This window comes from Eucalyptus grandis, chromosome 7 (assembly GCF_016545825.1).
Source record: "Eucalyptus grandis isolate ANBG69807.140 chromosome 7, ASM1654582v1, whole genome shotgun sequence".
NCBI classification, from domain to species: Eukaryota; Viridiplantae; Streptophyta; class Magnoliopsida; order Myrtales; family Myrtaceae; genus Eucalyptus; species Eucalyptus grandis.
In genome coordinates, this window is record NC_052618.1 from 42,118,782 (window position 1) to 42,131,892 (window position 13,111).

Consider the following 13,111-nt stretch of genomic DNA (forward strand, 5'->3'; position numbering starts at 1 on the left):
AAATAAATTCAGCACCTCAGTTTCTTTCCATCCCCTGCTTTCATCATTTATAAGCTTAGCCACCATTGTAGGATCATCTTTGTTAGCCGGGCCACCTATCACTCCAAATTCCAGCCATTTATCCTCTCGTATCTTAATTTGCTTGCCATCACCTACCCTCCATTGAACCTCCTTTTCAATAGTTTCTCTTCCCACCATAATGCTTTGCTAGCCCCATGATGGGCGCTGCCCTTTGCCTGCTTTCCACATATCTCCAGTTGGGAAGTAGACTCCTTTGAATATTCTGCTCCATAAGGCTGTAGGGCTGTTAGCTAGCCTTCAAGCTTGTTTTCCCAGCATAGCCTTATTAAAGTTTAGTAGATCTCTAAATCCTAATCCCCCTTCATCCTTCCTCATTTTCAATTCTTCCCACTTCTTCCAAAGTGCAGCCCCCTACTTGTATAATTTCTTTTCCACCAAAAAGAGGAGATTCTTTGTTCAATTGCTTTACATATAGAAACAGGAACTTTGAATATCGACATGGCATATTGAGGAAGAGCTTGTATAACACTTTTGATTAGTGTTTCTTTACCCGATTTAGACAAATGTTTCTCTTTCCAACCCTCCATTTTCATGTTTACTTTGGCTAGTAACCAGTCAAACAGCTCTTTTTTTGAACACCCCCAGTCCGTTGGAATGCCAAGATACTTCCCTGTTTTATCCATAATCGGGACTCTGAGTTCATATGCCATATTTCTTTTCAGATTCAAAGGGCAGCCACTACTGAAACTCACTCCTGATTTGTTAAGGTTGATTGCTTGGCCCGTTGCATAACAATACTGATTGAGGACAGCAGCTAGATTTTGGCATTCTGAGATAGTCCCATTCAAGAAAAATATAGAATCGTCAGCAAAGAGGAGGTGTGATAGGGTAGGGCAATGTGAGTTTAATGTTATGCCTTTTAAGCTCCCATCTGCCATTGCCTTTTGCATCAGCCATGATAAAACGTTAGAAACCAGTATAAACAGATAAGGTGAGAGAGGATCTCCTTGCCTTAATCCCCTGGATGGTGTAAAATAGTTCAAAGGCTCCCCATTTACTTTCACACTAAAGGTGACTGTTGAGACGCATTGCATTATCAGCCCTACCCATCTTGAATCAAAGCCTAGTTTCAGCAAACATTCATTGAGAAAATCCCACTCCACCCTGTCATACACTTTTTGCATGTCTAATTTCAGAATGGCTTGAAACTTCTTTTTTCTCTTCTTGATTCTTAACTAATGAATAACTTTCTAAACTATAAAAATATTGTCTTGTATTTGCCTCCCTTGCACAAAGGCACTTTGTTCAGGAGTAATAAGTCCTGGTAGCCATCTCTTCAGCCTGTTTGCCAACACTTTAGCTATGATTTTATAGCTGAAGTTACACAGACTAATAGGTCTATACTGAGATATACTTTCTGGATTCTTGACCTTCGGTATTAGGGAAATGTGGGTTCTATTTAGGGTAGGATCCATAGTACCTGTCTCAAAGAATCTCTGTACTAGCAGAAAAACTCCCTGCTGTAAAACCTCCCAATAATGCTGATAAAATTGTCCATTTAACCCATTGGGCCCTGGAGCTTTGAGTGCACCCAATTGGAAGACTGCCTTTTCTACTTCTTCCATTGTTGCAGCTTCCATTAGATGTGTGTTCATCTCCTCATTGACTAGAGTGGGGCATTGATTTAGGACTGGCTGAAAGTTCCTCCTACCCACGGTTTCGTACAGTGTTTGATAAAAATCTCTTATGTGTTGCTTAAGCATGTTTGGCTCCCTGCACCATGTATCATCATTTATCTTCAGCATTGTGATTCTGTTTCGCTGTCTTCTTTGCACTGTTGTGGCGTGAAAATACTTGGTGTTTTTGTCTCCCCATTTAAGCCACTCGATGCGTGCCCGAAGCCCCCAATACTTTTCCTCCTGTTTCCATAGAACTTCAATTTGATCCACAATCTGCTGATATTCTGTTTTGCTGTAATTTTCTGGGTGCCTATTAGTAAGCTCTGTTAGTCTGCTCTTTAGCTCTCGTATACGAATGGCTGCGTTTGTGAATTTGGTTTTGCTCCATTTTTCTAATTCTTTCGATACTTCTTGCACTTTGTCTGAAAAGCTGCTTTCATTGAAGGGATCCCATGTTCGCTCTATAAGCTCCTTACATTTTGCTTCTTCCATCCAATAGGCCTCAAACCTGAATTGTTTTTTCCTCTTCTGTCTTTTTGGGTGCAGCATTATTAATAGTGGGCTGTGATCCGACCCAACAACGGGGAGAGCTTGCACTTCCGCATTTGGAAAGGTCACCTGCCAGTCCATGGTGCATATGGCTCGGTCTAGTCTTTTTTTCACCAAATCCTCTCTTGCTCTATTGTTTGCCCAGGTATAGGCACATCCTTTGCTTTCAATATCCATTAGGCCACAATCATTCAAAAGGTCGCGAAATGCTGCCATGCGGTTATAATCTGCTGCCCTTTTTCTTGCCTTCTCCCATGCATATAAAATTTCGTTAAAATCACCCATGCATATCCATGGCAGAATGTTCTGTGTGTGAATTTGCCTGACTTTGTTCCATAAGAGTATCCTCTCCCCATAGTTGGTAGGAGCATAGATAAATGTAATTCTCATCAGACACCCATTAGTCTTGTCAATGCATTCGACATCTATGAAAGATTTATTGCTGGAGTTCAGTTTAACATCCACCTCTTCACTCCACATAAGTGCTAGACCTCCTCCAATGCCTTCCGGATTCTCTATGATGCTGTTGGGAAACTTTAGACGATTTACCACTCCCTCTACCATCGATTCCTTGTTCTTAGTTTCCATTAAGAAAATCAGTGTGGGCCTTTCGAGAGCAACTAATGCTTTAAGCTCTTGGAATGTCAGGGGGTTGCCCAGCCCCTGACAGTTCCAGCTTATTATCTTCATGACGTCTGTGGTGGCTTATTAGGGCTAGCCACCAAAGCCCATTCCTTGCCTTCCTTGACTATTTGAACTGGTGTTTCTAGCAGCTCCATATCATCAATGAGTAAAATGGTATTTTCTGCTGTTCTTTTCTATTTTTTGGTTTTGTGGGTCTTCAAGGTTTTTTTACTTATACTTTCCTCCATCTGAAAGTGTGCTTTAGGAGGGTCAATACTCATAATCTGCTTCCCTTTATCTTTTTTGCCTTGGTCCACAGTCTGCCATTCTTCAATCAGATAATTAGATGAGTGACAATCTGCCCTTTTCTTGTTGCGAGGTGTGATTACCCGTTGCTCTGGGTTGATTCTCACATTTGGTTCCCTTTCCGTTTTTGTTACAGGTGTCTCAGGAATGACTTCTTCAGATTCAGAATTTTTTGCTATTTTGCCATAGAAAGCTTCCCAGTAAGGACTGTGATCACGTACTTTTTCCTTTAGCCAAGGTTCGTACTTTCCTACCTTATTCTCTGCCCATTTAGTCTGTTCATAGGGAACTTCCTCACAATTTGTGGCATAATGCCCGATTCTCCCACATGAGTAACAGTAATGAGGTAGTCGTTCATACTTAAAATCCACCCATAACTTCTTGGCCCCTATATCCAATATGGCCCCTGATTTCAAAGGTGAATTCAAGTCCAATTCTACCTTCACCTTTCCTGCTTTGTTTGGGCCATTGCCTTTTGCCTCCTTCTGTATTTCCACCACCCGACCCACTCTCTCAGCCAATTCAGCAACCACATCCTCTCTAAACCATCTGAGAGGTATTCCTCCCATTTGAATCCAGAAATCACAGTAAGAATAATCATAACAATGCTCTGGGATCTCTGGTTTGCATTGTTTTAGGACTAGAAGGTTACTTGCAAAGGACCATGGACCTGTGTTAAGAATTCTTTCTTTCTCTTCCTCAGATTGAAAGGTAAAAGAGAATAAGCCTAGCTCTTTTTGTTGGCAAACTGCTGTTTCTGCCTTCCATGCCTTCTTCATTGTGGTGGCAAAGGCTGGAAAGTTAACATTAGGTCTGGAAAATAACTTGCCAAACAAAGTAAGGTTACATTCCTTTCTTTTGATAAGCGGAATTTCTGTCGAGACCTCAACAACGTCACTAGCAGCCCAAAGATCGCCTAAGCTTTTACATAGAGCAGCTAATCGTAAGTCATTCTCAGTCTCACCTTCCATTTCGCCTTTTTCAGGTTGTCTTGTTGCCCTTGGTCGACACCAGTCTGAATCTGAGTTGCTCCCGGTCTGAGTCTGAGGAACTCTTGTTGATGTAGCCTTAACAGGAAACCGATGCCCTCAGTCTTAAATACCAAACATGCAGATAGGTTGGGATTGGGGGTCTTCTTATGGATATTAGTGATTCTAGGTGTCGATTTGGGATGGGATTGAAGGGGGCTCTGCTGAAGCTGGTTTTGTGAGATTGAAAATCATGGAGTGGACTAGCATGGAATGATTGAAGATGACGATTCTAGTAGCTAAAATGGAGAAGCCGTGGAGAAACTGGTAATGTGGAGAGGAAAGGGTTGGAGTTCGAATTTGGGTTTTTGGTGTTTGTGAATAGGGTTTCGGGAAAGGAGGAAATTAGGGTTCTGGAATCATCTTACCAGATCTGAAGTGTACTCAAGGCCAGCGAGGGTGAGCATCTACTCCAGCATCATGGTGGTAGCCGATAGCAATTTGCACTAAACGCCATTGAAAGGAAAGTGGAAGCTCTGCCCGAATGGTAGAGAGGAGCTCTCAACGAGAGAGAGAAGACCGCTATGCCGTATTTGATATAAATGTTTCTTTAATTGGTATTACCAATGTTTGCAAATGCTAGATTTGTATATCCTCCATCTCAGTAACGATGAATTCACCGGTAGAGTGCCTGCTTTTGGACAACATTCTTGATAATTAGAGTAAATTGATCCGAGAGGAATTACTTGACTAAAGATATTCCTATGCAACTCTGCCAATTAAACCTTCTCCATTACTTAAGCCTACCCCATATCAATCTTTCTGGAAGTGTTCCTTGATGTTTCGATACCTTCTCTCCTAATGTTGGCCTTTCCTATGGGCTGTCTTTTGTAACACCAATTATGGCTATTACAAAAAGGAACCATCCAAGAATTCAATATTTTTGGACTTTCATTAGGTTCCCTTTAGTTTTCACGATGTTTGTTACTTCGTCATAAAATGGGGTAAGGTGGATGGTCAACACCGGCAACAACAAATTTTTGGATTTCATACACTGACAATAGCCAGTCTTAGAGGCATGCAATGTTGTAAGCACCCCACTTTCGTCTTTTTTGTTTGTCGTCTTCCTTTGATCGTTATTACAAATAAAAGATGATATGCATTTGGGGTTCATTTTGAGGGAAAATTGTCCAAAAAATCTTAAACCTATTATTTTTTTGTCAATTCAGTTATAAATCATTAAATTTTGTCAATTCAATCCTAAATCTTTTCACCTTTTCACATTTTGATAATTATTAAGTCAATCCGGCTAATTTTGGCTGAAAATTGTTAACGTGGATGGTTGATGCAGACGTGACACTTTTTAAATAATATTATAATAATATTTTGAATTTTTTAAAGATTTTTTAAAAGGTTTTGGAGCTTTGGCCAACAAGGTTTGCTGGCCAACCCTCGCCGGCTCCAGGTGAGGGCCGCGGCGCCCTCGTTTGTGGCCAATGAGGGTTAGCTGGCAACCCTTGCCAGCCAAAGCTCCAAAAACCTTTGAAAAAAAGCACTTCTTGTTGAGGGCGCCATCTCCATGGAGTGGAACCGTAGTATCAAATCAACTAGTGCATGCAGCATGTATATTTTGGAGACAACTCCTCACCATCACCAATATTTGTTCCACTTGGACCTCCTCGCACAACCCCCAATTTTTCTTAATAACCAAACAAGGAGAGTTTCAAGTCCTCTAACTTGAACCTAACGTCCTTCATGGATATTACTAACAGTTTTACTTGCGTGGCATATATTTCATTGATATTCTCCTATTTACGTAGTCAATGGACAATCAGTAACCCTTAATTAATATATTTGAATGGCATGTGCAGGAACCTACCTTTGTTGTAAGGCACATTTGAGCTGGGAATTCAATAATACTCTCATGCAAAAGAATTTCATGAATACTGAATACCAATGCTAGCTATATGTCTTGTAACATATTAAATTGAAAATATCAAGTAATTTACGTGCAATCCATATAGTCTTCACATTCCAAGTTTGACTTTAATTGGCATTATGCATCCGATAATAATTTGAATTCATTTTTTAAAGTTACTCAATCTATAAACATAGTACTTTCTTTCCATGATTGTAGTTTTATTCCTTCTTTTTTCCCATGCACATGGCGTGTGTTGTTTTGTTATGAGTATAAAGAAAGGGAAAAATGAAAATAATACCTTAATTATAGTTTAATATGTAATGTCATTCCTAAACTTTTCATTTGTTCAATATGGTTCATTCTGAACCTTTGATTTATTCAATGTGATTCCTAAACTATAGGTGTATATACAATGTCAATATATATATATATATATATATATATATATATATATATTGGACCTTTGATTTATTCAATGTGATTCCTAAACTATAGGTGAATATACAATGTCAATATATATATATAGTAAGAGTATGCATAAACAAAAACCAACCATGAAGGTGGTATGAACTTGTATTATATAAAGCTGAAAAGCTGAAATTACATGTATTGAAGGATGTAGAAACTAAAGCATCAAGTCATCCACTAGGGCGGTAATCCGCACTCCAGGGAGTATTGATGTTTGTATTACAAGAAATGGTTAACCAACTATCATGTAAGTTGGTAACCCTGTATGAAACTATGTATGTCAAAAACTAACTTACTTTGAAACCAGGGGATACAAGGTAAGAGAGCTTGGAGATGGAAGAGATGAGGATGGAGATGGAAGGGAGGATGGTTTACAAGTGAGAGAGGGAGAGAAGAAGAGAGAAATCTGGAAAAATTTCGAGTCCCTTCTTCTATGTTGAGAGGGTGTATTTATAGTGGGTGCTATAGTGAAATTGCTACAGTGCTGAACAGTGTAAAGTGAACAGTACTGAGTGAACAGTGTAAAAGTGAATAGTGAACAGTGTATGAACAGTGTATGTCTATTACGGTACGGTGTATAGCCTTTGCGCCGCTCGTAATAGTGTTGACATGTGATGTCTTGAGTTTAATCTCTGTCCAGATTGATCCCGTAGCAGTCGTCTTCATTAGTGTTTCCACTGTGATGTGACTGGGAGGATCCTTCTTGACTGTCTTGAGATTTGGAAGATCCACATTGTGATTCTTCCGCTTCTGAGAGCATTGTCCTGAGGATGTTGCAGTATTCCTCTCTGTTTTGGACTGCTGCAAGTGCTGCACTTGCCATGGATTTTTCATGTAAGAACGATGTATTTGATGGGGATGCGATTATTTGGGTTTTCTGGCTATTTAGCCATGTTTTAACCGCAGTTTCGGATCCTTGATCAAGAAATCTGAATCCATCTCACCATTTTGTTTTGTATTTTCGGACAAGTACTGGTACACCCGGTTTATTGGATGTATTGTATTCAAATTCCCATGCTGTTACCCAAGAGATTTTGAATATTATAAAGAAATGCATAAGGCATGTGAACCTTATATCATGAGGTGTTGGTACGAAGTATTCACTGAAAACGTTGTATCCTTGTTTGACCGTGGGATGTAGTATTATGTCCAAAGGACCAAAGAGATCCCACCAGGAGTCAAACCAATTTGGTAAGCTTTGTCTTGAGAAGTTGTCTTTGAAGAATAATAACCAGAGTGTTGGAAATTTGTATTCAGCCTGAAAAAGACGTTCCACCAAGCTTGTTGGTAGTCCCAAGTATGTATATGAGGAGGAGTATGGCAGGCTTTGGGTAAGTCTGGTTTGGAATTTTCTGGGTGTATGGGGTGAGGCTCCCCAGTGTAGGGGGTGTATGACTTTACTGATGGATATAGTGGAATAAATGATATTTTCTGTATTGTTTTTATCAGCAAAGTGAGTGAACCTTGCCGATTCTGTTTCCACTAAAATTTGCTCATAATAAGCAAGGGTTTTGTTTGTATTGTGGGGTTTGAAAAGCCAATTTTTTGGAAATATGTTTTTTGCAAATTTTATTGGATCTTCATCGAAGAATCCGTCTTCCATCAATATTTTTTGAAAAGATGTTTTGGGGAAAAATTTTGATCTTTGAGAAAGAGGGGTTGCCTGAGGCCTAATAACCACCTCACTCGAAATTCTTTTGTATTCCGCTTGTTTTTGTGTAGCAAGCGGGGAAGGATTGTTACTTACCTCTATGGCACTTTGGATGGCTATTTCTTTACATTTTGTAAAGACGGGCAAGTAACAATAATGTTTCTTTTGGTAGTATGTTGGCTAACCGATTAAAGGCTAGCATGGGTTCGATGATATGGGTTCGTTGTCAAAGGTGTTTGCTGTAAGAATGTCTAGTTGTTTTCTGCCATTTGGAGCCATGTCTTGACGGATGTTAAGCCTTTTGGCTTTGGTGGTGTATTGGAGGGTTCGGCAGTGGCTTTGCCTTTGCCTTTATCTTTGTCTTTTTTGGATCTTGGCATATTGGTATCCCCTGTAAAAATTCTCTTGTGAGAAAATCAGGTAATGAATTTGAAGAACTATTTATAAATTCAATGTCAAAATTGAATACTGAAAGTATGGCTTGCCATCTGGCAAAAATTTGTTTTGATGCAATGTTTAAAACGTCTTTTTGTAAAACGTCTTTGGCTGATTTACAATCAATCCTCAAGAGGAATTTTTGATTTAATAAATCTCCTTGGAATTTTGATATAGATAAAACTATAGCAAGTATTTCTTTTTTGATTGTCGAATAATTTTGTTGAGTGGAATTCCAATGTTTTGAAATGAACCGAACAACTTGTTCTTTGTTGTTATTAACTTGTTTGAGAATACCTCCATATCCTATTCCCGAGGCATCTCGTTTCAACTATTTTAAAAGTGGAAGGGTCAGCAAGGTGTAAGCATGGTATGTCTTTTACATGCATTTTTATTTGTTTGACAATGTCTGTATGGACAGAGGTCCAGGGTGGAGGATCCTTTCGTAACCTTTGGTGTAAAGGTTTACAAAGGATATTTATATTGGGAAAGAAATCTAAAATATAATTGAGACTACCCAAAAACCTTTGTAATTGAGTTTTGTCTTTAATCTCATCAGGGAATTTATCGGTAAAAGAGATTGATCTTTCAATGGGGGTTATAGTATTTAAATGAATGTAATGACCTAAGACTCTAATCTTGGTTTTGAAGAGTGCAATTTTAGTAGGAGAAACTACAAGACCATTTTGTATTATTATTTTTATGAAAGTAGATAAATGTTTGAAATGTTGTTCTATATTGGAAGAAAATACTAGAACATCATCTATATAAACTATAATGTATTCTGAATAAGGATTGAAAATCTCATTCATAATTCTTTGGAATTCTGAAGGGGCATTTTGAGGCCGAATGGCATAACATTCCATTCATATTGGCCAAAGGGACTGTAAAGGCTGTCTTGTATTTATCCTTATCACCGACTGTATTTGCCAAAATCCTGACTTCATGTCAAATTTTGAAAATATTTTTGATCTACAAAGTCTGTTTAACAAGTCTTTTTTATTGGGTATGGGATATCTTATCCACCTAAGGGCTGAATTAAGAGGTTTATAATTAATGACTAATCTGGGAACTCCTCTTTCAAGTTCAGCATTTTTATTGACATAAAAAGCAGAACAACTCCAAGGTGATTGGCTTTTTCTTATGAGTTTTTTATTTAAGAGATCTTGTATTTCTGCTTAACAGAATTTCAAAACTTCTTGATTCATTTGTGTTGGGCGAGCTTTGGTAGGTATTTTGTTTTCAGAAAAGTCATGTTCATAAGGTAAATCAACGATATGCTTTTTTCTTTCCCAAAAGGCATTGGGTAGAGTAGAACATATAGTTTTCTCTATGTGTTTTTGTAGGGAAGCTATTTTATCTACGATGTTTGGTTTTATAAGATTTTCTTCTATTCTTTTGAATTCTAAATCTTCTTTTAAGAATTCAAGTTGATTTTCTTTGTCTTTTATAAGTCAATTTATTTCTGAAATAGAATGTTCTTGTAAAATATTTAGGCTTCTCTTTTGTGGTTTTGTTATGAAGTTGAAGGTGATTTTTCTATTTAGAGCATGGGTTTCAATACCTTCGTTAGTAACTGTAAAAGGTTGTATTAGCTGTATGAAAGGAGTTCCAAGAATTACTTGTTGCCTCATATTTTTAACTAAAAGAAAAGAGGTTTTATAAGACATTTGGTCTTTTATTATTAGAGCTTCGGGTAACTTGTATTGTATATTCAGTTTGTCTCCCGAGGCTGATTTTAATGATTGAGATGTTTTATCAAAGTATCTTGTTGGAACAAGGCCTTCCTTGATACAATTGAGGTCAGCCCCCTGTATCAAAGAGTGCCGTTGTTTCAATAATATACTCATTATTGATTTTTATCTTAATATTTATTATCCATTTCCTAGATGTGATTTCTGTTAACAACATAAGAAAGGCTGGATCAGAAGTATCAGGGGTACTAGTGATTTCATTTTGGTCATCAATTTTTGTTTTTCCTTCTATGACAAGAGATTTTATATCATAAATTTCTTGTTTCATTTCTGATTGGGTTTCTTTTAAGGCTTGTATTTCTAATTTTTGTTGTTTTATTTCGTTTTGAAGGTCATTAATATTTATGGGTCTAGACTGTGGTTTTTTGTTTCTATTTAGAATGTCTCTAAGATTGTAGGAAGTATTAGGCTTGGAAGTAATATTCATAGAAGAGTATAGTCTATCTAAGTATTCTTTTTGGCTTCGGGGTCAAGTATTTTGCCATTTGCTGAGAAGGAATTATTCTTCTTTTGTTAAGACGTTTACTTCAGGAATGGGTTTTCCTGGTGAAGCGTCTTCATATTCGGAATCTGAAGAGGATTCTATCTCATTAATCTTAAGACCTTCTTCCTCAAGAAGTTCATCAGAAGAAGTATCATCATTTTCTATGAAGATGTTATTTAACGATTAAGAGTATTATCATCTAAAGAAAGTTCATTCAATTTTTTATTAATCCTACAATATTTTGAAATATGACCTTTTCTACCACAAGAATAGCATTTAATGTCTTTAAAATTTTTCTATCGAATGAGGTCTATTTTGGTTATTTTCGTGTCTTTGTTTATTCCTACGAAGAGGAGGTTTTTGTGATGTTTCTTTGTTTCTTTTTCAGGAGGACAAGTTCCCTTACATTTTGGTTTTGTTTTTTCATTATAAGAGGGGTCGTATTGAGCACAAAAATCTCCTAGACTCCTATTGGTGAGGGATTGTTCTTCCTTGAGTTGTCTTTGTAATTTGATTGTATTACACATTTGTGTTCCTTGTCTATAAACATAAGAGACTATTTCTCCATAAGAAAGGAGATCATAAGGAATTTGACCGCTGTAATCTTCTCTAATTTTATCTCTAACTTGGTCACCTATAATCTGAGGTAAACCGGCTAAGAATTTTCTTTCCAAAAGGGTTGATTGCAGTCGGGTCTAATAAGAACCCTTTGAAAGAAAAGCTCTTTGTATTCTCTAAATCTTCCTAAGGATTTGCAACGCATATTGGAAAGGAGATCTTGATTTCTATCCCTAATATGTGAAGGATCTCCTACAAAGTGTTGTGAAATGGAATAGATAAGGGTATTGACCGCATCTTGGATGAGATGTCCTTGGTCATCATCCATGCGTTGACCAAAATCATCTACCTTATAAGCAGTTAAAATTTGTGTCTTTTGTTCATTTGTCAGGTAGTTATCCCACCAACCTTTTAGTTGTCCAAGAATCCGGCTACTAATAGATTAGCAACAGCATGGTCGAAACATCTTGCTGTGTTTTGTAGGCATTAGCAAGCATCACCATGTTGTTAAGAATGTTCATAATATTGGTTTCTGCAACACCATCAATGTTCCATTCATAGATGGCGTCAGGAGAGTATTTATTCTGTATTTTTGCGATGATTCTTCTTGGGCAATGTCTGGTGGGGTAGCTCTACTATAATAAAGCTTCTGAGGTTGTCTCCAATTGAGTCTGTTAATCTCATTGACTGACTCATTATCGGAATTACCAGAGTGTTTGGTCAGGGTACTAATAGTGGGTTGGTCTGGAGTGTCTTTAATAATAAGATTCTGGAATTTAGGAGTGTCTAGTATAGGATCGGGTTCTAACTTTGATTTTCCTAAGAGTTTTTCTTTTGTTCTATAGCTTTGGCAAACTCTGGGCTAAGATTTTTGGAAATTCAAAGGCTTTAAAAATGGGTTTTTGAGTGTGTCAACTTGAGGTGAAATAAGCTGAGTGAGATTCTGGATGGTGGATTCTATCCTATTTAACTGTTTCCCTATGGTTACTAAATGTTGATTAGTAAAATTGTTTTGTTCAATAACTTTGTGGGTGTATAGAGAGTCTCCTTTGTCTGGAAGCCTAAAGGGAATGACTGTAACCTCGCTATCTCCATGCTGAATTTTTATTCTCCTAAGGGGTGGATGATTAGATTCTATGGTTTCACCATTATCAAGTTTCCATTTGTAATGATGATCTAAAACAAATATTTCTTTTGGTTCGAGGAATTGTTCTTCTAACCAATCAAAGAAAAATATATGGACTTCATATTCATATATGTAGTCGTAATATTTTTGTTTGATGTCTTTTGCTTTATCGACAAAGGTTTTGAAGAACCATTCTCTGATTTGTTTGTTATTTTCGAATTAAATTCTTTATTAAGAAAAGCTTTGTTTGGCTCAAAATGTTTTTCTAAAACATTAAGCTCAGCATCTATCATTTGTGAATAAGTAGGAGAATGATGAGGAGAATCTGTATTTTCTAGGACTGGTTCAGGCTGGTTTTGTTGGTAAACCGGCTCGGAAATCCCGATCTATTATCTAATCCACTAATTTCAGGTTCAAGAGGTAACTCATTATTACTTCTACTAGTGGAAGGAGGTAAAGGTGTTGTATCACGTGTGGGAGTGTTTCTATGCACACTAGGAGGAGGAGTGTTTCTATGAGTACTTGGAGGGATGGTGATTATAGGAGGAAGATTGGGATTAAGATCTA

The 13,111-nt window shown here is 37.5% G+C and overlaps 1 protein-coding gene across 1 annotated transcript; it reads right to left on the minus strand.

Moving 5' to 3' along the window:
- Positions 1-3,067: 3,067 nt before the first annotated feature.
- LOC120296154 (uncharacterized protein At4g02000-like) lies at positions 3,068-4,150 on the minus strand. The gene has a single exon (XM_039317819.1). It carries the CDS (start codon positions 4,148-4,150, stop codon positions 3,068-3,070), a length of 1,083 nt encoding a protein of 360 aa, XP_039173753.1.
- Positions 4,151-13,111: the final 8,961 nt, after the last annotated feature.

What these genes read in the sequence shown, in the direction of transcription:
- LOC120296154 (XM_039317819.1), bottom strand. Translation starts at nt 4,150, where the DNA reads ATGGAAGGTGAGACTGAGAATGACTTACGATTAGCTGCTCTATGTAAA.